The sequence below is a fragment of the Caloenas nicobarica genome, chromosome 17 (assembly GCF_036013445.1).
Source record: "Caloenas nicobarica isolate bCalNic1 chromosome 17, bCalNic1.hap1, whole genome shotgun sequence".
NCBI lineage: Eukaryota > Metazoa > Chordata > Aves > Columbiformes > Columbidae > Caloenas > Caloenas nicobarica.
The window spans coordinates 10,343,060-10,368,008 of record NC_088261.1 but is presented as its reverse complement, the minus strand read 5'-3'; the positions used below and the strand labels follow the sequence as shown (position 1 = coordinate 10,368,008).

General features: G+C 63.1%; 1 protein-coding gene across 9 annotated transcripts; it reads left to right on the top strand.

Annotated features, from left to right (window-relative positions):
- Positions 1-469: 469 nt before the first annotated feature.
- Positions 470-23,582, top strand: ELN (elastin). 9 transcript variants are annotated; one of them, XM_065647338.1, is made up of 35 exons: positions 470-640; positions 7,248-7,301; positions 7,747-7,773; positions 7,961-7,993; positions 9,204-9,248; positions 9,844-9,936; positions 10,333-10,410; positions 10,498-10,563; positions 10,649-10,696; positions 11,745-11,816; positions 12,032-12,058; positions 12,267-12,338; positions 15,340-15,366; positions 15,822-15,890; positions 16,180-16,224; positions 16,358-16,477; positions 16,565-16,627; positions 17,520-17,594; positions 17,688-17,735; positions 18,298-18,465; positions 18,547-18,615; positions 18,768-18,929; positions 19,022-19,081; positions 19,786-19,917; positions 20,112-20,165; positions 20,363-20,515; positions 20,680-20,727; positions 21,143-21,184; positions 21,520-21,564; positions 21,983-22,024; positions 22,132-22,158; positions 22,404-22,445; positions 22,666-22,695; positions 22,821-22,871; positions 22,973-23,582. In XM_065647338.1, the coding sequence occupies exons 1-35, from the start codon at positions 559-561 to the stop codon at positions 23,020-23,022; spliced, it is 2,319 nt and encodes a 772-aa protein (XP_065503410.1). In that variant the 5' UTR covers positions 470-558; the 3' UTR covers positions 23,023-23,582. The 9 variants fall into 9 exon arrangements, with proteins under 9 accessions (XP_065503410.1, XP_065503411.1, XP_065503409.1 ...); XM_065647339.1 differs by having other exon boundaries at positions 15,340-15,381; positions 18,328-18,465; XM_065647337.1 differs by having other exon boundaries at positions 15,340-15,381.
- The last annotated feature ends 1,367 nt before the right edge of the window (positions 23,583-24,949 follow it).

Here is a 24,949-nt window from a genome sequence, read left to right as displayed (position 1 = left end):
GAACCCGCAGCACCCCGCGGCTGCTCGCTCCGCACCCCGCTTGCACCCCCAAACCCCTTACCCAGCCTTCACCCCCGCCCCCAGCTGCCCGCTGCCCCCCGGGATGCGAGACCCCCCCCCGGTGCCACCAAACCCCCCGGTGCCACTCAGGGACGTGGTGGCCCACGGGGGTGGGCGCAGCCCTTCCGCTGCCTCCCCCCGCACCCCGCAGGCTGCCTTGGCAGCTCCCCCCTTCCAGCTTTTTTGGCAGAGAAGCGCCCGGATTGGAGCGAGCAGCGAGGCAGAGGAATTGAAAAAAAAAAAAAAAAAAAAAAAAAAAAAAGGAAAAGAGAAAAAAAAAAAATTAAAAAAATAACCAAGCAGCCAGCCCAATCGGCTGGAGAGGCTTGTGTGTGTTTGCCCTTTCCTTATGACGTCGTGTCCTGTGCCTCTCTCCCCCCTTTTCCCCTCCCTCCTTCCAACCCCCCCCCCTTCCCCTCGCATCCTTGGAAGCAACAATTAAGCAGCTCTGGGATAAAACACACAGCCTGCGGGAGCACGGGGGCATTGCTTCAAGAGATGGCAAGGCAGGCAGCTGCACCCCTCCTTCCCGGAGTCCTCCTCCTCCTCTTCTCCATCCTCCCGGCTTCTCAGCAAGGAGGTAAGGAAAGAAAAAGACTCTTTCCCCTTCTCCCCGGCCAGCGCTTCTCCCTGGCTCCGCGGGGACCCTCCACGGGTACCGGGGCTTGGCTGTTGCCCCCGACAGCCCCTGGACAGCCCCACACCTGCTCCGACTAAGGACAAGCAGCCCCTTGCCCTGCCTTGGGGACATCCCCGGGGGTGGGACGGCAGCACCCCTGGGTGTCGCCTCCCTGGAGGGCTCTTTCCCTCCCCAGCCTGGCAGGTGGCATGTGCCATGCCCGGGCAGGGCGGGATGTCGCTGAAGGGGATGGCACAGGGCAGTCCAGGAATGGCACCGCTGCGCGAAGCACTTGTCAAGGGGGGGTTGCGAGGTACTGTGTCCTGGGGAGAGGCTCTGGGACACCTGAGGCTTGGGGACACAGGAGGCTTGGGGACACGCAAGGCTTGGGGACACACAGGCAGGGCGCAGGGCAGGGCAGTGGGGGGTGGCTGCCAAGCTCCCACGGGGATCACAATTGTGAGAGACTGGGGGACCTGGCACCCGTCACCCCCCAGCGCGATGGTGGGGTGAACTGCAGGGGCAGCGGGGTACGTGTGCCTGCATCCCACAGCTGCTGTGTGCGAGCTGCTGCGCAGTGTGTGGCCCGACACAGCCGAGCAGCTCAACTCGCCTGAATCGCAGGCTCTGGCTGCCTGGGGTGGCCCCGGCACCGTCCTCCTTGCACTTGTGTCACCAGCGTCGGGTCCATCCCCCAGGCACGGCACGGCTCGCTGACCGGTCCCTGGCTGGGCAGTGGCAGGGGCTGCGTGACACCCCCAGCAGATGCACATCCAAGTGCAGCAAACCCGCTGCTGGAGTGGGGAGGAAAAAGCCAGCGAAGCGATGTGTGTCCCACAGTGCACATCCCGTGGTGCATGTCCCATGGTGCTGTGTGACAAAGCCGGAGCAGCCGGCACAGCAGGTGCCTGCCCACCGGACAGCTCGCGTCTCGTGGTCAGGCCAAGATCACGCACAAAGCGGGGGAGAGAGCACAGATTTACAGCCTGCTGCAGTGGCTGAACTGCACAAAACTGTGTGAGGTGGGGACAGCAGGATGGAACAGCCACCTCCAGAGAGCCAGGCGCAGGTCACCCCGAGTTGCGCCATGGAGAGTGTGCGATGGGCAGAGCCAGCGTCAGTGACGGGGTCGGTGCCAGAGCCATCGTGTAGGGTGTCTCGGCCACAGAGGAGCGAGGAGCAGAGGGAGGCAGAGGGCAGGATGCCGTGGGCAGGGGAGGGCAGTGCCAGGGCTGCGGGGGGCACTGGGCAGCTGCAGGCTGGGCCACCCCTTGCTCTCCGCAGCCCACAGCATCATCAGCCAGTGCCCTGCAGCTCCCTACTCTGCCCCGGTGTGCTGGGCTCTAGGAATCCCAACCATGGGCTCGTCTGTCCCCAACTGCACAGGTGAGGTGATCCTGGTGCGGTGCCAAGCCAGGCAGCTGCCTGTAAAGCCGAGTTTGACTTTGCTTAATCCTGGGGAGCTGCAGCTTAGGGTCAAGGTGCCATCCCCAATGGGATGCAGCTCAGTCCTGGGTGCTACTTGTCCCCGGCAGTGATGCTCCACGCTGGCTTGCTGAACCACGGTGGCTTTGCTCCCCTGCTGGGACAGTCTCAGGAGGACTTTGGCCCCAGGGTGAACTCCTGCAGTGGGTTCTGAGCAGTTTGGGGCTGTTGGCCCTGCTCCAGTCCCTGATCAGTCTCCAGGGGTGTTCACTGGTTTGGGAAACAACCCACAGAGGAGGTGGCCCTGGCCCTGGAGATGGTACCAGTGCTGATGGGGACACCCAGGAACACTTCCCCATGGAGAGGTGATCAATGTCTCTGCAGCCTGGTGTGCTGGGTGACACTGGGCAGGCTCAGCCATACCCTGCCAGCCCTCGGGGACTGAGCCGGGACAGAGGCACAGCCAGTGGCACGGAGTGGGGGACATGTGAGGGTGCTCTGGGTTGCACCCACCTGGAGAGGGCTCAGGGCAGCATCCTCCAGCACCCCCTGCTGCTGCAGCTCCAACAGCCTGGCAGGAAAAGTACCTTTGAGGGATTCCAGGGTCAGGGGGATAGGGGGGGAGCCCCCTTGCACACGCAGACTGTGCCCTTCAGCACAGTGACCCAGGCTTGCAGCAGCTGGAGGTACCTGGGGAGCTCCCAGCAGTGGGTCGGGATCAGCCCTGGCTGCTCCACACCCCCCAAGGGAGCAGAGTTGTCCTGGGCACCGTGGGGACATGCATGGCCAGATCTAGGCTGCTGCATGAGGACGGTGCCTTGTGTTCACCTAAAAGGTGCCAAGTTCCCCTAAAATGTGACAAGTGCAGCATGTCCCAGTGTTTGGAGTGGGGCATCCACCCCTCAGTTTCCATTCGTCCCTTGGTGCTCCCATCCATCCATCCATCCATCCATCCCTCAGTGTTTCCCATGGCGGAGCACAGGGGATCCCCAGGGACTGACGCCCCCGGGGGGACAAGAGGGACCTTGGGGTATCCCAGCCCTGCAGGCTCTGGGACCACAGGTTGGATACAGAGAGGCTGGCACCGGCTGTGCTGACATCCCAGCCTGGGCACCGTGGGGACCCTCCAATGACAGCCAGAGTCCCCAAGGTGCCTCCAGGGCCGGTAGTGCCAGTTGTAGGGCTGGGATGGCATCTCCTTCCCTCAGGTGGGCACGTCCCCAAGGCACCAACCTGTTGGGGCTGCTCCCTCCCCAAACAACTTGGAGGGTGCAGCTTGTCCGCCAGCGCTCGGAGATGAAAGCTGAAGCCTCCAGGGGGGCTGGAGAGGAGCCAGGCTCCGACAGCAGCCCCCCCTGCTCCCCCGAGCCGCTACCAGCGAGCTCCGGCTGGGATGCAACTCGGCTTCAAAGTTGCTTGGAGACTGCGTGTTTTCCAAAACTGATTCTCCCAAGAAAAAAGAAAACAGCAGCGTGAGGGAAGAGGGGAAATATCTGCGGCGGTTTCGTGCTGAGTCTCCTCCGGGAGCGGTTGCCCATGAGCGCGGGGAGGGCGGCGAGGGCCGAGGTTTGGCCAGCGAGGATGTGAGCTCCTGTCCTGCATGGATCCCGGTCTCAGTCTTGAAAGGAGGAGAAAATTAGCTTTTGAATAGAGGAAACATCTGTATTTCTGGCTTGTAAAGAAAGCTGCAAGCAGCAGTGCAGGTAGAAATGGTGCAGATGATACAAACAGTGGTCAATCCAAAATAGTGCAGGTGATGGGAGCGTGCAGATATTGCAAATAGTGATCTATGGCACAGAGCTACGGAAGAAAAAATCTAGTTTCTATAAATAAGGCTCCATCCCAGATCCTGAGCACCTCCAGGGGTTAACCCCTGCTGCAGCTGGGGCTGCACACGTGGGTGCAAATTCTCCTGCCCCTGACTTGATAAAACAGCGCTGGGGTGGGTGCTAGGGTGCTGGGGGCAGCCCTGTGCTCTGCAGGTTTACAGCCCAGAAGACAAGCTGAGAAACAGGAGAAACTCCCCCTTCCCAGAGTCCCAGCAGGCTCTGACCAGGGGCAGAGGCAGCACCACGCTCCTTCAGTGCCGGGAGGCTGGTGCCTCAGTTTCCCCTTCCCCAATGTGCCAAGGGAATGAGCAATGGAGAGGCCAAAGGGGGACATGCCATGCTGGGGAGCAGACCCCGAGCTGGGGAAGGACGAAGACCATCTGGAGAGCGATTATCATAGACCGGTGTGGCCTCGGGGAGCCCCCGGTGTAGCTGGTGCCAAGCACGTGGGGCTGCTGTCAACACCCCAGCCGCTGGTGCAGCCCATGGGTGGGACTGGTGATGCCGGAGGGAGTTTTGCTGCTTAGGGCTCGTCCATGGCTGGAGAGCTGAGTAGGTCAGAGGCCCCCATGTCCCCTGGCAGCCCCTTCACTGGGCACTGCCCCCCGGCCCAGGACAAGCCCAGCTTTGCCAGTGCCAAGGCAGCTTGTAAAAGAGCTTCCAGAAAAACACAGAACTGGCCACGTGTGGCATCAGAGCTGGGCAGGGAGAGCAGAGAGCGAGGAGCAGGCTCCTGCACTGCTCCTGAGAAATAACCTTGGCTCCCCAAAGCCATGCAGCACCCCGGCCATCCCACTGCCCCCCTGGCCATCCTGCTGCCCCCCCCGGCCACCCAGGCTTCTGCCGGGGCTTGCTGACCCCCTTCCACCTCCTGATTCGGACCGGCGCAGCCTCTCTAATCCTCCAAAAGGTGCAGACACTGGGATGAGCACAGTGCCTCGGCACTGGGATGGTACCTGGGGGATGCCTGGGGAGGGGACAGTGACAGTGACACGGCAGTGGGACTCACCTGCCAGGATCTGTAGCACCCAAGAGGGTGACACCGATGAAGGGCTGAGCCTGGCAGCCATGGCCACGGGCAGGTGTCACCTGGAGTTTTCTGGGGTCCCCACACACCCCAGGAAGGCTGTGAGACACCCCAGCCCCTCCCAGCTCCCCCAGGGTCTCTGTCTGGAGGGGACACCTCAGTCCGGGTGCCCGGGGTTGCCCAGCATCACCCCAGCACCAGGGACCTCGCCTGGCCATGGGGGCAGAGGCTGGGGACACTGCGGGGGGGTGAGCACAGCAGGGACCCTCCCGCTTGGGGAGGGGGACAGTCGCTGGCCCTGGGCAGTGACCGGCTGGGGGTCCCCGGATCGTGGCCGTCCCGCCAGCTCTGGGTCCCAGCAGCAGTGGGTGGGGGAGGACAGTCGATGTGTGGACACTCAGAGTTTGTTTGGAAACAGGCAAGAAGTTGGGATTTGTTTTTCCAAGCTGGGGGAGGTGGGTGGGGAATGTGCCGGGAAAAGGAGCTGCTCCGTACAGGCCTGGCCGGCTGCCGGGCTGTGCCGTGCCCGAGGAGTGAGCCGGCCGGCTGGAGCGATGACCAAGCGCGTGTCCCCTCCGCTCCAAGGGACGTCAGCTGCTCCAGGGCTGGATTCAGCCCCTGGCCCCAGCGGGACGCTGGGAGGTGGTTTTGGGGGGCGCAGAGCTGCGCCCCGCTCTTTGGCATCGCTGGGGAATGTGGGGGCTGTGTGACAGGTCCTGGCAAAGATCCTGTGTGTGCATCCCGATGGGTTTGTGGTGCGTCCCCACGCACAGCCTGGCACCCCTCCTGCACGTGTATGTGTCCTGACACGGCTGTGCATCCCGGTGCCCTGTCTCTGTGTGGCCGGGCTCAGGGTCCATCCCAGGTGCCCTGAGTGGTGGGGGACACACCTGAGCAGGGCCCAGGGGACACTCTTGTCCCTGCCATGTTGTAGCAGATAACTGCTGGAAGGGGGAAGTGGGGGAGCTCTGGGGCAGAGAGGGGGACCCCCAGAGTTTGCACCGTATCTGAGATGGACATGTGCAGCACAATGTGACCCCCTTGCAGTCTGCCAGCTCTGTCACCTGCCTGCCATCTGCCTGTCACCTGCCTGTCACCTGCCTGTCACCTGCCTGTCACCTGCCTGCCCTGCCCAGCCTGCAGTGGTGTTGCCAAGGGGTGCCAGGAGCACCCAGGTCCTGCGGGTGCAAGGTCCCCCCATCCTAGCCAGGATGCTGGGGAGGCCACTGCTACCTCGGAGCACGACAGCAGGTCCTCAGGTCCCATCTGTACCACTGCAGGGTCCCCAGTGCCCATCTGCCCTGAGCTCCATCCCCTCTGCCCAGCGCAGGCAGGGAGAGGGGTGCAGGGGCCATGGGGGGTGCTGGCCACGGCAGCCCTGCACTTGTCACCAGCAACCCCCAAATCGTCCTGCCAGCCATCCTGCAGATCCCGCAGCAATCCCCCTCCCAGTGCCAAAAATATGCTCCAGCCAAAAGCAGAGCATCCCTCTGCATTGCCACCTCCTTGTGCCACCAACCCCCCTGCCAACCCCTAATGGGGCAGGAGGGGACACCCAGGGCATGGTGGCCTGGTGACCTGTAGGACACAGACCTTTGTCAGGGTCCAAATTAGCCAAAAAACATTGCTGTGGTGTCGGAGCACAAGCTCCAGATGCCCTGGAAAGTGGTGGGATCCGGGCACTTAGCTTCTCAGCTTGGCAGAGGGATGCACGTGGTTTTTGGGGGTCTCAGGACTGTCCCTCCAGTCCAACGCCACCGGCCTGGCCTGAGCTGGCTCTTCCAACTGGCAGGGCAGGCAGAGCAGGCAGGGCAAGCAGGGTGGGAAGCGTGGGCACAGGACCAGCGTGGGCTGCAGGGATGAACTGGAACAGCCTCATCCCCCGACACGTGATGCATTCCCCCAGCACCATGTGAAGCTGGAGGTGATGGAGATGGTGCTGGCTGTGCTACGGGACAGGTTTTGGGAAGCAGAGCTGGTCACCAGCCAGACCTGCTCCGTGCCAGCTCCGTGTCCCTCCTTTCCGTGCAGGACCGAGTCCTGCTGACACCTCTGCCAAGATGCGCACCCCCAGTTCTGAACTGGGGCACCTCCAAGGCCTGTCACTACTGTCACACTGGGGAAACTGAGGCACGCAAGGAAAGGCAGGGACCTGCCCTTATGCCCTCGCTCCGGGACTCTGCATCCCACCCCCTTTCCCCATCCTAGGAGGTGCCTCCCCTGCCCGGACCCACCAGACACACTTGGATTCTTGGGGGGATTTTAATGGGTGTCTCTTCTCTCGCAGGGGTCCCTGGTGCTATCCCGGGAGTGGGGGTCCCAGGAGCAGGTTTTTTCCCAGGTAAGGGGGTCTGGGCAGTGGAGGGGGGGCATCATCCTGCTTGCAGGTGTCTGGGGTGTCCCTGGGTACCCCTGAGCCCAGCATGGAGGGCTGGGGACCTGCCAGCTGGGACTAGGGGACATGAGAAAATGCTACCTGGCCCATCAGCCCCAATGCCAGCCCCACGGCAGGGGGACAGGACAGGGTGACGGTGCCAGGCTCATGCTGGGGGTCACTAGCCCAGTGCTGGCACCTCCACCCTGCCCAGCTCCAGGCACAGGAGATGCTCAGAGGTCACAGCCTGTCCCCAGTGCTTCACCCAAAATCTTGGGGGCATCTTGAGGTGGGGATGCCACATCCCTTTGCACCCTTGTGACCATCTTTTCCCCCCACAGACCCCTGGGACCCTGGCATGGGGGGTGGGATCTCACAGGGATGGGTGCTAAGGCTGTGCCATTGCTCGCAGGTGCTGGACTCGGTGGTTTGGGAGCAGGTGAGTGCTGGAACCCCTTTGCCCAGGCTGTGCCGGGATGGGGAGCGGGGCAGCACCCCCGGCAGAGTTGCCTTGTGGTGGGCAGGGGGTTTGCCATGAGGCTGGTCCCGTCCCACATGGCGTCAGCCCCTCGGGGGATGCTCAGAGGCAGGATGGCTCTGACCCCTCTCCATTCGCTCTGCCCTAGGGCTCGGGGCTGCAGGAAAACCTCCCAAACCAGGTAAGAAACATTTCCTTGGTCTCAAACCCTCTCTGGCTGTGCCAGCAGCCAGGATACTTCCTGACCCCCCTTGTCCTCATGTTTCTCCCATGTGGCTGAGGGGAACCCCCCACCCTGGGCACCCCCGTGGCCAAGGCACGCAGCAGCCGGCACTTCCCGCACTGTCCCGCCGCGCTAACCCTCTGGCGAGCCTGCAAGGGAGCCTTCCATCCATCCCCTGCTTCGGCACACTGCCCTGTCCCCTCCAGCCCCCACGGGCCACCCTTTTGGGGTGCTTGCTGCCTGCAAACCTGCAGCAAAGCTCCTGGGGATGATGCAAAGCCGGGTACCGCTGGGAGCCGGTGCTGGTGGGCAGCTGGCAGCACCTGCGCCTGCCCCGGTCTGCAACTGAGCAGCTTTTGCTGAGGCTCCGCAGCCCACGCTGGCTTAGAAATGAGGGGATGAGAGGAGAAATCACCAGGAGCGAGATGAGGTGCTGGCAGGCCTGGGACACTGTGGGGAGGCGACGGGCACGGCTGGGAGGGTGCTGAGCTGGTAGGGACCGGCCATGCATGGGTCAAATTTGGTGCCTATGGAGATGCTGAGTGCCCATTGGGGCCCAGGGAGAGATGCTCTTTCAGGTGGAGACCCTATAGGGTTGATGGAGGTCCTCTCCCCTCCCCTCCCACCCCAGGGGTACCTGCTGTGCCCGGGGGCAGGGGCACACTGCCCCCCCAGCCCCCCTGAACCGGCCCGTCTGCGCGGCGGGAGCACCAGCCCGAGGCGGGGGCCAGCAACCTCCGTTTACTCGGATTTCAACTCGTGGAAAGAAAAACAAGGCCCTTTATTTCGGCGTAATTAAAACCAAACGCGGTGCGGCCGCGAAGGCCCAGCCGGAGCAGCGTCCGCGCCCTGAGCCAACGGCACTGGAATTTGCGCCTGGAGGGAGCGAGGGCTGATTAGCCCCAGATGTTGGAAGGCAGCGCTGGCCCGAGCCGGAGGGACTCATTCCTCAGCCATAAACATTTCGGCTCCGTCCCCTCGTGGCCTGGTGGGGTGGGGGGCAGGCGAGGCAGAAAGGGGATGGGATGGGGGACCTGCGTGCTGGCGGGCACATCTGTCACCTGTCCCTGGAGGACACTCCTGTCCCACTGGGGTGGTACAAATGGGATGCTGATGTTCTTCTGGCCCCGGCCGTCCCCCCCCCACCTCACCCCACTTTTCTTTCCAGGGGTCGCAGGCCTCGGGGGACTGGGCCCACTTGGCCTGCAGCCAGGTGAGCCTCAGACTGTCCCCAGGGTCATGTCCCCAGACACCCGCCTTGGGGACGGCATGTGGCTTGTCCCCATCGGGTGCTCTCCGCAGCCTGCCTGGTGGGTCCTGTCTGGGCTGGGCGCCCCTCCCAGAGCCGAGGGACTGGCAGCCACCAACGGGCAGCCCTGTGTTCCCCCAGCATCGTGACATCAACCACGGTTGGGTGACCCCACGCAGTGATAGGCAAGGAGGGACGGGGGGTCCCTATGGGGTCTGTAGCAGGGAGACAGTGTCCGTGTGTGGCCCAGCCAGCCCGCCCGGAGCTGCAGGGCACCCCGGCGTGCGCAGCAGCCGGTGACGCCGCTGGGTGGTCTGGGATGTGACTGGTGGGATGTGGGTGGGAGCAGGTATTTGGGGGGAATGCGGGAGAAGCCAGTGCAGGACAGCTCCGCACCCGCTAACCACCGCCTTGCCCAGCCTAACGCCAGCCCCGGCACCCCGCGCAGCCCCCGCGGCTCCCCACCCCCTGCACCCAGCGCAGCTGGCGTGAAGGGCAGGACACCTCCTCACCAGCCGCTTTTTGGGGATGCTCACACTGGTTGCTCTCCTTCCCGCAGGTGCTGCGGGTCTCTTTCCCGGAGGCGCCTTCCCCGGCGGCGTCTTCCCTGGTGCTCCCTCCGCTGCTGCGCTTAAAGCTGCTGCGAAAGCTGGTGAGTGCCAAGGGTGTCTGGTGGGATGCTAGGCCAGGTGGTGATGCTGGGCCAGGCAGCGATGCCGGTCAAGGCAATGCCAGGGCTTGGGCAGCCCCCAGGGATGCCCAATGTCCCCTGGGTGCCTGGGTTAGGAGACCTTTCCCCGTGGACCTGTTCTCATGGGGATCCTCACCAATGCGGAGGGATCCTGGTACATCTTGGTGTGCTGAGAAAGGGGTGCTGGCCAAGCCCAAGTGCCCAGGTCTGGGGCACCCATGCCTGATGCTGCTTTGGGGTGTCCCTTCACCCTTAAGAGCTGTCCTGAGCTTGTCCCTTCCTTTGGCATCGCTCTGGCAACCCGCAGCCCAGCAGTGCCATCTCATACTGGTCCACTCCTCTTCCCAATGCGCCCAGGTGTTGGTATTGGTGGCGTGGGTGGACTTGGTGTTCCTGGTGGACTTGGCGTTCCTGGTGGCCTCGGGGTTCCTACAGGTAGGAAATAGCCCTTGTCCCCAGTGTAGCCGAGCCAGGGTGGGCAGGAGCTGGTGTGCGGGGCTCAGGGGTCTCTGCTGCCCACAGGTGCAGTGGTACCAGGTGCGGTGCAGCCCGGGGTTGGTGCAGCAGTGAAACCCCCCAAAATACCAGGTGGGTGTGTGGCCCTGAAGCAGGGGGCTGGGGTGGGGAACGGTTTTGGCCAGTTGCTCCTCCCTACCTTTTTTCCACCCGGCAGGTGCTGGGATTCCTGGAGCTTTCCCGGGCGGTGTCCTCCCTGGCGCAGGTGAGCTGAGGGTCCCAAATATCCAAGGGGATCCCCATCCTGCCAGCAGCACCCCGGTTCGAGTCGATAGCCTCGTGGCCAGCTGCACCCTGGGCATTATCCCACCTCCCCTGCCTGCCCTGCAGAAGGCTGCCTGCAGCCCCATGCTGCCTGCTTGCCCGACTCCCTGCCTGCTCCATTGCTGCTGCCTGCAGTTTCCAAACCCTTTTTCACTGGGGCCATAGCGACATTTCCACTGTGCCAAAGGCGGGGGGGGGACCCAGTGTCTCCGGGGGTCTTGTGCCAAGCTCGGCGGGAGCAGGCGGCATCAGCGCCGGGAGAGGAGCTGGCACGGACCACGGCAGGGCTGACTTGCCCAGCCAAAGGCGGCGTGGGAAGGAGGGGGAGGAGATGATGGAGAGGAGGAATTCCTCACTGCAAAGCAATTTGGGGGAGGAAAACTTGTGAAAACAAGATGTTTCGACATTGTCAGAAGGAGAAGTGTGTTGCTGGTCAGGAATGTCTTTTCCATGTCTGAAAACGCGTGAGTTATAATGAAAGACACTTGCAAAAGGGGAAAAAAAAATAGCCCCCCCAAAAACATCACCAAAAACCCAACCCAAATGACTGCAAGGCCAAAGCGCTGCCTGTTGGCCCTGGAGGGCCAGAACTCAGTGGGCAGGATCCCTCTCCCGCTCCCCAAAGAGCCCCAGCTTGCACAAAGCATCACTGGCGTAGAGAGCAATGCCTGGGCTTGGCTGGACCGTGGCCTGGGCTGGTGCTTTGCTGTCACGAGTGGGACCCTCTCGTGGGTGCCACGTGCCCTGCAGGCACCCCAGGCTCCTGCGTGGGCTGGAGCAAACCTTTCCCCAGCAGCTCTGCATGGGGATGCTAGCACAGGGGAGTCCCAGCGAGCCCCAGGGGGATGAGGGGACCCTGTCCAAGGGCACAGAGGTTACTGTTGAGCCAGAGATGGGTGACAACGATTTGGGAGCTGGGTGCAGGGCTCTCGGGTACCGGCAATGCCATGATGCCACCATGCTCACCTGGCCCCTGGTCTGTGCCGCAGGTGTCCGATTCCCTGGCGTAGGCGTGCTGCCCGGGGTACCCACAGGTGCTGGAGTCAAGCCCAAAGGTCCAGGTAGGTCCCCTCAGTTCCCAGGGACACTGGGCTGGAGGGCGGGTCCGGGGTGTCCCCATCCTGCTGTGGCTGGCTCCAGCCCATCCTTTGGGGATCACAGCCCCACAAGGCGTGCGGGCAAGTGAAGCTGATCACCGGCTAAGCCCACACAGGCCAGTTTGGATCCCAAGGACCAGTCCTGAGGCTCACACGGGTACCTTTGTGTTTCTATCTAGGAGCAGGAGCCTTCGCAGGAATCCCCGGTGAGTGTCCCATCTCTCTCGCTCATCCTACTCTTCCTTCCCAAGCCTGTTCATCACAGCTGTGGCCTCCCCGTGCCAGAAGATGCTCCAAGGCTTCCCAAGCCACCTGCTCTCCTCTCCTGGGGTGTCCCAGGGCACTCCCGTCTCGTAAGGATTGGTGGCAGCCTGGGTGCGGGCTCCAGGTGAGAGTCTGCTGTTGGCTTTGCAGGACTAGGAGGTTTTGGAGGTCAGCAGCCCGGTGTCCCTCTGGGGTATCCCATCAAAGCTCCTAAGCTCCCAGGTAAGCTGCCACAGCCAGCGGGGCTGGGGGTCAAGGACTCCCCAGCAGTGCCAGAAGGACCCGCCGTTCCCCAGGGCTGAGCTGCCGTGTCCCCGGGTCCTCTGGACCTGGTGGTGCCGGTGCTCGCCCTGGGACAGCAGGACAGAGGAAAGGACACAGGGTGGGTAAGCCCAGCAGCAGCCCTGCCCATCGCAGCCCCACACGCACCTGCCTGGTCGCTGATGCTGGTCTTGGCCCCAACCCCTGAGGATGATGCTGTGCCTCTCTCCGGCTGTTGCAAGGTAGGAAAGAGCAGGTTCTGGGAACACGCTTTGGGCCAGGCCACCCCAGGCTGTCCCTGCCAGCTCCTCTTGGCACGAGGTACAGCTCTTGCAGGGACCATCTGCCTCCTGTGGCTCCTGGGGTTGCACTGGGCAGCACTGGGCAGTCACCAGGACCAAATGTCCCAGCTCAGGGAGCTCCAGCCAAGGCCACCAACGGCAGGCAGGCAGTGGGGATGGAGCTCTAGGCAGGTCTCCCTCCCCATTGCCTGCCCGGCCCAGGGAAGCCTGGGGGTGCTCAGCACCCCTTTCCCCAGCTGCGCTGCTCCAGGGACCTCCATCCCCCAGCCCTGTGCTGGGTGCCATCTCTGCTTGTCACCAGCCACACGCAGGGACAGTGGCACGACAGGCAGTGCCAGGCAGCCAGCACCACGTGCTGTGCCCTCCAAGAGCCACGCTGCCGGTTTGCTGGTCCCAAGAGCATCCCCGAGGAGGGGAATGGCCAAATCCAGCCAGAGACCTGCAGCCCTGGAGTGCTGGGACATAAGTAGATCCACAGGCATTTTCCCAAGTTGCTACAGGCAGGAAAGACTCGGCGGGGGGAGCCCAGCCCTGGGGAGCAGAGCCCATCCCGACATGAGCGCCAGCCGCGGCAGCTCCACCAGTTTCCCCCGCCGGGGCCCGTCGCCGCAAACGGCGGCAGAAATACTTGGCCCGCGCCAGCTTCCTCCTGCGGAAACAGAGTTACGCTCGTTAGGGCGACCCGGCCCTGCCGCCATCGGATACTGTCTGGCCTCCCGGCCGCAGCCCGGCCCCTCGCCGCCTTTCATGGGGTGCCCGGTGTGGAGAGCAAACCACCGGCACCGGCACGGCCGCGCCTGGCTCCATCCCACAGCGGCCCCACCGTGGCCCGCAGCCCGGGCGGGACTTCACCTCCGACTGACCCACTTTTTGGGGAATCTTCATTAAGTAAATCAGGGGAGGACACCCATCTCCTTGGCCAGGGAACCTCGTCAGTGCATTGCGCCTCTTGCGGGAACCATGGGGACAGTGGTGGTGTCCCCAGCTGTGGTTTCAGCTGCGGGTGCTGCCTGGCACCCAGTCCTTCCCAGGGTGCAGAGGGATGTTAGTTTGTCACCTCTGAGGGCTCAGGGAAATGCTGGGCTGGCTGGCAAAGCTCTTGATTTGAAGCTGCAGACAGACCCAGGGTCTCCTGCACATCCCCGTGTCCCCTAAACTGTTTCCCCATTGCAGCAGGTTTGGGTTGAGAAGAGACGAGGGGACAGCGGAGAAAATAACGTTTTCAGTGCAAAGTCTGCTTTTTAGATTATTTGCTCTAAATGCCCCCCCCAGCTCCTGCTCTGTGCTGTCCCTGATCAGGAGGTGACCCCAGGGCCACTCCGGCACCGGGGGCTCAGCCTGAAGCTGTGGCTGAGATCAGGGTCCCACTCCGTGCCATAGGGATGATGACTGCTCCCCAGTGCCCGGCTGTGCTGCGGTGGCATCGCTCTGTGCGAAGCCTTTTCCATGCCAGCCAGTGTCACCATCGTCCCTGAGACCCCCCAGCACTGCTGGTGGCATCCCAGCAGTGATGGTGGCAGCCCAGCAGTGTTGGTGGCATCCCTGCGCTGGCACAGGATGGGTGTGCACAGCCCCTGGCTGGGGGCTGGTGGGGAGCTGCGCTTGGACCTGGCAAAACCCTCAGAGACCCAAGGGCTTGGACTCTTGGCCCGTGGAGTCACCTCCATGTGTCTCACCCAGCACTGGACCATTCTGCAGCTTTGGGGTGAGCAAGGCGCTGATGAGGTGCCCCAGGATGGGCAACGGGAGTCCCCAGGGTGGGGGGACACCTGGTACAGATCAAGGCCACCTCAGCCTGGAAAGCCTCTGCCTTCCATCAACGCCACGCCGGTGCGGGACATGATGGAACAGCCTGGCAGGGTGGAGGGAAATCTGGTCCCCACATGTTGCTGGCAGGAGGGGACGATGTCCTATGCTCAGGGAGATGTTTTACCATGAGCAATCCCGTCCTGGCTGCAGGGAGCTGCATCTCCACCCTGCCCGCAACCCCGCCAGCAGGAGGGCTTGGTGTGTGACGTGCAGCTCGAGGTGTCCCCATGGGGATTTGGCATCCCATCACCCCTCCTCAGGCTTTCTGCCAGCAGTGATGGCAGCTCGGCACTGCCAGCTCCCAAGCACACCGTCCCTGCCGAGTCATGGGCGTCCCCGCGCCGTCCCCAGTGGTGGGATCCTGCTCTTTTGCAAGGAGATATTTCCTCGGCCGCAATGTTCCCGCTTGTAATCCTTCCTCATCCCTTTGCGCCGACCCCCTAACGAGGTCACGTTTCAGCAGAGGCTCCCAAGCCCTGATTCCAATTAAAACCTTTTATTTGGAGCCGACCATGGCGCAGCCAGCTGGGTACAGCTCTCGCCGCAGGGCTCACGGGGGACCCCCCACCGAAGCGGGGTCACAAGAGGTTCCTGCAAAACCAGCTTCGGGTGCCACAGCCCTCAGTGTGGGGCTGAGAGCAGGTGGCTCTTTTTGGAGCCGCTGCTTCCAAGGTGATGGAGAGGAGCAACTCACGGCCTGGCTCCATCACAGGGGGTTGTATCTCGGAGGATTTCTGATCCCAAGGGCTGGTCGTGCAGAGCCGGCGGGCAGAGAGGGGCTACACCGTGGGGCAGAGGGGGCACGGCCACTGGCAGCCAGGCGCTAACCCGCCGCCTTCTCTCCTCTCCAGGTGGCTATGGATTGCCTTACAGCACTGGTAAGCTGCCCAACGGTGAGTGCTCGTAGCCCTCGCTCCGCGGTTGTAGCTCCTCGCGGCTCTGCCGGCTGCTGCTGCTGTGGCCTCACGGCCACCGACCCCCGGGGCGGTGTGAGGGGCATCCCGCTCCCAGGGTGACGTGGTCACTCGGGGGACCCGTGCTTTGCTCTGCCAGGATGCCCGTGGACCCGGCTGGGAGCAACCCAGCTCTCCTGGCATCCCGGTACCGTTAATCCACAGGAACGCTGTGGCACGGCTGGCTCTCTGCTAGGACACGTCCTGAGCCGCGGCCAGCTCCAGGCAGGGGTGCCCGAACTGGCATCTCAGCTGGGGGGGGCTCCAGCATTGCCCCCACATCTCTCGACATTTGGGCTGAGAGAGTTGCTCCATCTGCCTCATCCCCCATCCCAGGGCCAGCACCTGACCCGGCTTTGCCATTCTGTTTGTGATTGCAGGCTTTGGGCCCGGCGGGATCGGAGCTGGCATCGGGGCGGCAGGGAAGGCAGGGTACCCCACCGGGACAGGTATGCTCTCTTCCAGCAGCCCCGGAGTGGGGGACTGGCACAGGCACAGTGTGGGGACCAGGCACCTCCATCACTTTGGCAGTCCTTGGATGGGGTATTGGGCACTGCCTGGCTGTCTAGTGGCCCCAGGGTGTTGGTCTCACCCCAAGGACAGCCTGGAGGGGTGCATCACCTCCCGAAGGATGGAGGATGGTGACAGGAGGGGCTGGCCCCCAGGGTCCCTGTGGGATGGGTGAGCTGAGGTGGGAATGGTCTCGGGACCTCAGCGGCTGCCCATGTCCTTCCCCAGGAGTCGGAGCACAGGCGGCAGCAGCGAAAGCAGCAGCGAAATATGGTGAGTCGCACTCTGCGGGCACATCCGTCACCCACCTCCCCAGTGCGTGGCTTCTCCCTCCCTCCTGTGCTGGGGGGATGCTGGTTGTGCCTCCGCATCCCAGAGCTGACCATCCCCTTCTCCCCTGTGGCAGGAGCCGGTGTCCTCCCGGGAGTCGGAGGAGTGGTACCCGGTGTTGGCGTTGCCCCAGGAGCGGTACCCGGTGTTGTCCCAGGAGTGGTACCTGGTGTCGGCGTTGTCCCAGGAGTCGGAGGTGAGGCCATGGGGTTCAGCTCTGGGGCTCGGGGACGGTCCCCTCCCGCTGTCCGGCTCCCCTGACTCTGTACCTGTCCCCTGGCAGTTGGAGGGCCAGCAGCAGCGGCAGCAGCGGCGGCAAAGGCAGCGGCGAAGGCAGGAGCTCTCGGTGAGTCCCCTGCTGTCTCAGTGGGTATGGCAGCTGCCTGCAGGGCTGGGCTCACTCTTGGGGTGCATCAGAGCTGCGCATCAGTGCCAGGGGCTGCGTGGCTTCACCGCCTGCCCCACCACCCCCTGCCCCATCTCCTGGGGTGCTCTCCCAGCCCCAGATCCCTGCCCCGTCTTGCCCAAAGCTCAGGATGAGGTGATGCCAATCTGCTGAGCCAGCAGCTTTGACCAGAGGAAAGTGGGAAACCTCCGCAGGGCTGCAGAGGGGCTTAACCCGCTTGCGGGGACAGATTCCAGCAGCCTGTTGGGAGAGCCAGGCTTGGGCGTAGCAAAGCCTGGTTTGCAAAAAGCAGCTTTTTTGGCAGTAGCTGGAGGGTTCGTGGGCTACCCCATGGCGCAGCAGCCTGGAGCGGGGCTGTACGTCCCTGTTACCAGCGGCCTCTCCATCAGAGGAGGTTTCACTGCCCTGGGCTCTGGCAGGGAGTCCAGGGAGACAGTGTCTGTAATGAGCTGACATTTGTTAGCTGAGGGATGATCTTTGTGATGCAGATCGCGTGTTCACTGCTCCTCTCATTAGTTATTTCACGGGAGAAAAGCAAGTAGCAAACGCATCAGCCCCAGGAGCAGTTGGGATTTACAGCCACGGCCTCGGGGGACCTCAGCGGTCTCCAAGCTCCTGGATTGCTGAGTGGGGTCCAGACACTCATGTTGGGTGTAGGGAGCTGGGAATCCCCCACCTGTGTCCACCCCCGGCCCCCTGAGCAGGTTTGGGAGGTGTGGAGAGCCCACCTCAGTACCAGGTGCCCTGGAACCTCCCATGACACTGGCGGAGAACATGCCCTTACCAGTGGCACAAGATGTTTTTTGGGGGGTCTGACTGTTCTTCCCTCCAGCTCCAGGAGTGGTGCCCGGTGTTGGCGGTGTTGCCGACTTGGTGCCCGGTGTCAGAGGTGTCCCCGGGGTGGCAGGTGACTGTTCCCAGGAGCCCCATCCCCACCACCCAGCTCTGCTGGGGGCTGCAGGGTCTGGTGGCTGAAGGTCCCTCTCTCCTTTGTCCCCAGGAGTCGTGACACCCTCAGCAGCGGCGGCAGCAAAGGCAGCTAAGTACGGTAAGTGCCGTGCGGTGCGAGGAGCTCCCCAGCAGCTCCCTGGGGACCCCTGCTGACCCTCCCCACCCCTGGCACCCAGGGTGTCCCCAGGCAGGCAGGTGTCCCCTGAGGATGTCTCCTGATGGGTCGTTACGGGGAAGCACCCAGGGTGGGTGTCAGAGGATGGAGCAGACTCTGTTCAGTGGTGCCCAACGCCAGGGTGAGGGGCAGCGGGCACAGACTGAAACACAGGAGGCTCCATGTGAACATGAGGAGAAACTTGTTTGCTGAGAGGTGCCAGAGCCTGGAGCAGGCTGCCCTGTCATGATGAGGATCATCACGGTCCCCTGTGCTGGTGACTTCCCAGCCTCTCTTTTACAACATTTACGTTTACATTTAACATCCTCACTGGGGCCTCTTGGGAGACACGGGACCCGTCTGTCCCTTGCACCGTGGTGTGTGGGATGAGGTGGTGGGGTGCTCTCCTCATCATGCCATGGTGGCGAGAGCAGACCTATGATGAGGTCCCACCTTTCAACTGCTGCTGCAACGAGATCTAATTTTCCCCACTCGTTACCTGCAGGAGTTGGCATTGGCGTTCCTGGCATTGCAGGTGTTCCTGGTGTTCCTGGTGTTCCTGGCGTTCCCGGTGTTCCCGGTGTCCCTGGTGTCCCTGGTGTCCCTGGTGTCGCCGGTGTGCCCGGTGTGCCCGGTGTGCCTGGTGTGCCTGGCGTGGTGCCCGGTGTTGGAGGTGAGCGGATGGGCTGACATGTACTGATGGGGTGGTCCTGGCCTCACCGGTCCCCTGACTGTCCCCTTTCTGTCCCCACAGTGGGTGTCCCAGATGGCGCGGCAGCTGCAGCAGCCGCAGCGAAGGCTGCAGCAAAAGCCGCGGCATTCGGTGAGTCACCATCATCCTTCCCCTGGCAGGGAGTGGGGACATTTGCAAAGGGGCAGGGTGGGGGGTCCCCAGTGCTGCGGGCAGCGGGGAGGGTGTGGGACCCCTGCCTATAGAACCTGCCTGCCTGGCTGCATCCCCGAATCTCTCTGCAGGAGCAGGGCGTGTACCCGGTGTCGGTGTCCCCGGTGTCGGTGTGCCCGGTGTCGGTGTCCCCGGTGTCGGCGTGCCCGGTGTTGGCGTGCCTGGTGTCGGTGTGCCCGGAGTTGGTGTGCCTGGTGTCGGTGTGCCTGGTCTGGTGCCCGGAGTTGTACCAGGTGAGATGGTCTCTAAGGGATGCTGAGGTTGTCTCTGAGCCATGGGGCCACCATGGGCCATCGCTGACCCTCATGGTCCTCCTCTTCCCCAGGAGTCGGAGCTCCAGCGGCCGCCGCTGCTGCCAAAGCAGCTGCCAAAGCAGCCAAGTTCGGTAAGCCAGGGTGTCCCCGGGGTTACCCTGCGTGTCCTGCCACCTCCCCATCCCAGGTTGCACCCCTCTCTGGGGCTGAGGTCAGGCACTGTGCAGGGTCCCTGTGGGTCGGGGTGAGGAATGAGCTCTCTGCAGGGATGTATGTGGGCTCAGGGCTTGGCTGCATCTCTCTCCAGAGAGGTGGTCTGCATGGAGGGTCCTAGGTTCACCATCTATACACCTTCTCATACATTTGTCCATCCACCCTCCCTTCTACCCACCCACCCGCATCACCAGCCAGCCAGCCAGCCACCTCAGTATCCAGCTGTCCACTCATCCGCCCATCCATCCGCACCTCCATCCATTCATCCATCCATCCAGCCATCCCTCCATCCATCCATTCTACGATCCATCCGCTCCACATCTATCCATCCACCCTAACATCCGTCCACTCCACATCCAGCCATCCATCCACCCATCTACCCCAGCATCCATCCACCCCACCATTCAGCCAGCCATCCCACCATACATCCACCCCACCATCCAGCCATCCATCCACCCATCTACCCCAGCATCCATCCACCCCACCATTCACCCAGCTATCCCACCATCTATCCACCCCTCCATCCATCTGCCCACCCCAGCTTGCCCTGCCTTCTCAGCTGGCTCCTTCCACCACCTCTCTTCCTGAGCTGAAGCCCCAATCCTTCTCTCTCTCCTTGCAGGAGTGGGTGGCTTGGCTCCCGGTGTGGGTGGCCTGGCTCCTGGCATAGGCGGTCTAGCTCCTGGTGTGGGTGGCCTGGCTCCTGGTGTGGGTGGCCTGGCTCCTGGAGTGGTCCCCGGCGTTGGTGTCCCAGGTGAGGAGGAGGAAGGTGGGTGGTGATGGTAGCTTGACTGGTGCAGGGGCAGGTCTGGGGCAGAACAGGCATGAGGAGGACAGTTGTGGTCTCCATCAACTCATGGTCATCCCTTGGGGAATGATGGGAGGGATGGGCATTGCTGGAGAGGACTCCTCAGGGACACTGACCCCATTCTTGCTGTGTCTGCTCAGGGGTGGGAGTTCCAGCCGCAGCAGCAAAAGCAGCAGCGAAAGCAGCCAAATTCGGTGAGTCGGACGGAGGAGCCGTAGGAGCTCACAGCTCAACCCAGGTTGGGCATCTGGGGTGTCCCTGTGAGCACAGACGGTCCAGGGGCAGCTGAGGGGCTCCAGGGTGGGCACCCCATGCCGACCACATTGTCCCATGGGAGTATGGGGGTCACACAGGGATCACCCCCACACTGCCTCACCCCCTCTCTCCACAGGTGCTGGGGTCGGAGGGGTGCCAGGTGCTGTTCCTGGTGTCCCTGGTGTCCCTGGAGTGCCAGGAGTGCCAGGAGTGACACCCGGAGTCGGCGTCGTGCCCGGATTGGTGCCGGGTGTGGGGGTACCTGGTACTGGCATCCTCCCCGGGGCAGGTATGTGCTTCATCACATCCCCTGCTTGGGGACAGCGGTGGCCAGGCATGCTAAAAGCCACTGAGCCACATGGCAGGGGCGATGTAGGCGGGATGGGCGATGGTGGCATGCGAGAGAGGTGCAGGGTGACTGTCCTCACCATGGTGCCCTCATTCACTTTGCAGGCATCCCCCAAGTAGGGGTTCAACCTGGTGCTAAACCTCCCAAATTCGGTACGTATCTCTGGCACTCTGTCCCAGGTCCACCTTGGACCATCACTGGGCACCCTCCTCCTGTGGCCATCAGGCTGCTGGCCTCACTTTGTGTCCCCTGCATGCCCCATGGTGCCCTGGCGGAGGGTGGCCCAAGTGTGGGAGACGGCATGCTGTCACCCATGGGTGCCAAGTGCCACCTGTGCTTGCTCCCCTGGGACATTTTTGTCCTGCTCTGCTTTCCCTGCAGCAATGTGTCAGGCAGAGTGTGAGCCCTCTCTGGGTTCACTTGCTCTGGGTGCTGTCAGATGGGTGCTGGGGACACCCAGGATGTGTGTCAGGGCCATCCCTGCGGGTTGAGCACCAGCTGGGGGTGCCCTGAGCTGTGAGTGCCAGGCTGAGGGAAGGACACCAGTTAATGGTCTCTCTCTGACAGGTGTTCCCGGGGTTGGAGTCCCAGGGGTTGGCGGCATCCCAGGTAGGTGCTGGCAGGAGCTGAGCAGGCAGCAGGGGTGTGTGGGCAGAGGGGTGCTCACCCAGAGGGATGCAGGCAGAGGGATGCAGGCAGAGGGATGCTCTCCCAGAGGGATGCTCTCCCAGAGGGGTGCAGACAGAGGGATTTGGGCAGAGGGATGTGGGCAGAGGGATGCTCACTCAGAGGGATGTGGGCCGAGGGATGTTCTCTCAGGGCTTGCAGGGGGACGTGGGGGCTGCCCAAGGACAGACAGGCACACGTGGTGCTGGGTGAGGAGCGGATCAGATGCTGCCCCACTGCCCGTCCCCACTGGTGCTCACCCAGGGTCCCTGTCATAGGTGGCCTTGGAGTCGGTGGCCTTGGAGTTGGTGGGCTTGGTGCTGGTGAGTGATGCTGCCCCTGGCATGGGGGCTCCCCAGGGCGGGGATGCAGGCAGTGGAGCAGCAGTGCTGGAAGCATGATGAAAAATATAGGGGATTTATGGGATGCAGGGTCACTTTCGTCCCCTCTCTGTCCCACCCCACATTGTAACCGTGCCCTGTGCTCCAGCTTGTGTCTGTCACCCACCCTGCCCCCAGGATGCGATCGGGAAGGGATGCCCATCGCTGAGCAGGTACCCAGGGTTGTGGTACCAGTGTCACCCATGGCACGGGGACAGAGGACAGTACTGTACCATGTCCCCAATGTGCAGAGATGCAGGTTCCTGCCTGGGGACCCTCTGGGTTTGTAGTGGGGTCCAGCGCAGCTGCGGGGGCAGCAAGCCCGGGGTGGGGGCTGCACTGACACCCCTCTCTGACACAGGAGCCTTGTTTCCAGGAGCTGCTGGGAAACCTCCTAAGCCAGGTGAGGAACAGGGGCTGCTCCAGCCAGGGGAGCTGGAGGGGTGACCCCATCCCTGTCGCCATCCCTGTCCCCATCCCCACCCTCACCAGGGCTCTCCCATCCTGCAGGTTTTGGTGTTGGGGGACTGCAGCCAGGTGAGTGCCACAGTTTGGGGCTGGGGTGGGAACATGTCCCCAGCCCCACCATGCTTGGCCCCGTTGGCTGTCCCCATCCTGCTGCCGTCCCCTGCTTGGCACATCACTGCACAGGAGAGCATCCCATGGTGGGGACAGGGGCTTTTGCAGCGGCTCCTGTCCCTGCAGTGAGCCAGGATGTCCCCAGCCAGGGTTGGGGTGGCACTGCTGTCACAGGCTGTCACCAGCTGCTGCTTTTTCCCCAGGGGTTGGAGTTCCGGGCTTTGGCGTGTCACCGATATTTCCAGGTACCGTCCCCAGGTCCTTGGCACGCACCCAGGGCACATCTTGATGTGAGGCTGGCTCACGGGGCCACGCACAGCCCGCGGAGCGTGGGGACACGGTCACAACCTGGGGGGGACCCAGGGGACTGCTCCGAGCCCGGGAGTGCTCAGAGGGGATGTGGGGCAGAGCAATGTGGGTGCCGCTGGGTGCCGCTGGGTGCTGAGGGCTTCGCTCTTCTTTCAGGTGGGGTCGCTGGCCAGCTGGGATTCGGTGGTGAGTGTCCCTCTCCCGAGTGGGGCATTTTTGGGGTGTGTGGGGGTGCATAACCCCCCTGCACCCAGCAGCCAAGTGTAACGGGGATCCCGCTCACCCTGCCTTTCTTCCCCACCCCTCTCCAGGGAAGCCCCCCAAGACCTTCGGAGGAGCCCTGGGTGCCCTGGGCTTTAGAGGTGAGCGCTGCTGGATGGCCCCTGCACCCCCTGCCCTGCTCCCAGACACCCCCTGGGGGGTCGGGGGGTGCAGGGGGGGCTCACCCTGTGTATCCCCCCAGGCGGCGTGGGCTGCGCACAAGGGAAGTACTGTGGGAGGAAGCGGAAGTAACCGTCCGCCGTCATCCGTGACCTCATGAACTTTGGTGCTACTGCATGGTCCAGAATGTAAATCCCAAGCAAAGCTGAGACATCCCCCCCCCTCCCCAAAAACCCCGGACCGTCCCCCCCACGCCAGGGCCATCCCCAGGCCCACATTCCCAGGAGGGACCGTCCCCCCCACCAGCCCCTCCGGCCCGCAGGGAGCGCGGAATAAACTGCGGGGAGCAGCCGTCCCCCTTGGTGCTATCACTCCCTGCGGGATTTGGGGGGGTCTTGGGGTGTCAACCCCCCCCCAGCGCCAGAGCTGACCCCGCCGGGGGGGAGGGTCAGGATGAGGGGCACCCCACATTGGAAGGAGGGAGGGAAGGGGGTCCCGGCGGCGGGGGCTGCGTGGGGGGGATGTCCCCGTCGCCCCGGGTTTCCTCACCGGTCCCCGTGGTCCCCCTGGCCCGGGGGGGCTGCGGGCGGGAGGGGCTCAGTCCCTTCATGTTACTCACTTTGCTATAACTGGGTGGGACGCCCTGTGCAGAGGGACTCGCTTCCAACAGACTAATAAAGGACAAGTTTTTAAAGGACTCTGGCTCTGTCCTGTGTCCCTGTCCCCCTCCTCGTGGTGGTGACGGGTGGCACTACCTGTGTCTTGTGGCCGTGGCTCTGCCCAAGCCTGCGGACATGCTGTGTCCTTGGTCTGGGGATGCCGTGTACCCCACTGCACAGTCACAGCCCTGGGACACGGCGGGTGGGTCAGGGGACAGCCTGGGGACCCAGGGGGATGCCCATGTCCTGTCCCACAGTGGCAGCCTCAGGAATGAGGGGGACATCCATGTTCTGTCCCATGGTGACAGAGCAGGGAATGATGGGGAGGTCCATGTCCTGTCCCACAGTGACAGCCCAAGGACCCTGCAAGAGGTCTGTGCCCTGTCCCATGGTGACACCCTGGGGATGCAGGGAGTTGTCTGTACCCTGACCCACGGTGACAGCTTGAGGACCAAAGGAGATGTCCATGCCCTGCCCTTGGTGACAGCCCAGGGGACGAGGGACACATCTGTGCACTGCCCCATGCTGACAGCCTGGGGGCTGAGGGGGACATCTGTGCACTGCCCCATGGTGACATACCAAGGGATGGTGGTGATGTCCATGTCCTGTCCTGCCGTGACAGCCTAAGAACCCAGTGAGATGTCCATGCCCTGTCCCATGTTGACAGCCTGGGGGTTGAGGGGGACATCTCTGCAATGCTCCAAGGGATGGTGAGGACAGCTGTTCTGGCAGGAACAAGCCCAGGTTTCAGTATAAGTTGGGGAAAGACCTGTTGGAGAGCAGTGTAGGGGAAAGGGACCTGGGGACAGCAGGGTGACCATGAGCCAGCACTGGGCCCTTGTGGCCAGGGAGGCCAATGGGACCTGGGGGGGATTAGAAGGGGGTGGTCAGTAGGTCAGAGAGGTTCTCCTGCCCCTCTACTCTGCCCTGGTGAGACCACATCTGGAATATTGTGTCCAGTTCTGGGCCCCTCAGTTCCAGAAGGACAGGGAACTGCTGGAGAGAGTCCAGCGCAGCCACGAAGATGCTGAAGGGAGTGGAGCATCTCCCGTGTGAGGAAAGGCTGAGGAGCTGGGGCTCTTGAGCTGGAGAAGAGGAGACTGAGGGGTGACCTCATTCATGGGGATCAATATGGAAAGGGTGAGTGTCAGGAGGATGGAGCCAGGGTCTTCTGGGTGACAACCAGTGATAGGACAAGGGGCAATGGGTGCAAACTGGAACACGGGAGGTTCCATTTAAATATGAGAAGAAACTTGTTCCTGGTGAGGGTGCCAGAGCCTGGCCCAGGCTGCCCAGGGAGGTTGTGGAGTCTCCTTCTCTGCAGACATTCCAACCCGCCTGGACACCTTCCTGTGTAACCTCAGCTGGGTGTTCCTGCTCCGGCGGGCGGATTGCACTGG

What these genes read in the sequence shown, in the direction of transcription:
- ELN (XM_065647337.1), top strand. Translation starts at nt 559, where the DNA reads ATGGCAAGGCAGGCAGCTGCACCCCTCCTTCCCGGAGTCCTCCTCCTC. An exon ending in AGGTGTCCCCGGGGTGGCAG is followed by an intron (nt 17,595 to 17,687) that starts GTGACTGTTCCC and finishes CTTTGTCCCCAG; the next exon opens with GAGTCGTGACACCCTCAGCA. An exon ending in TGTTGGGGGACTGCAGCCAG is followed by an intron (nt 22,159 to 22,403) that starts GTGAGTGCCACA and finishes CTTTTTCCCCAG; the next exon opens with GGGTTGGAGTTCCGGGCTTT.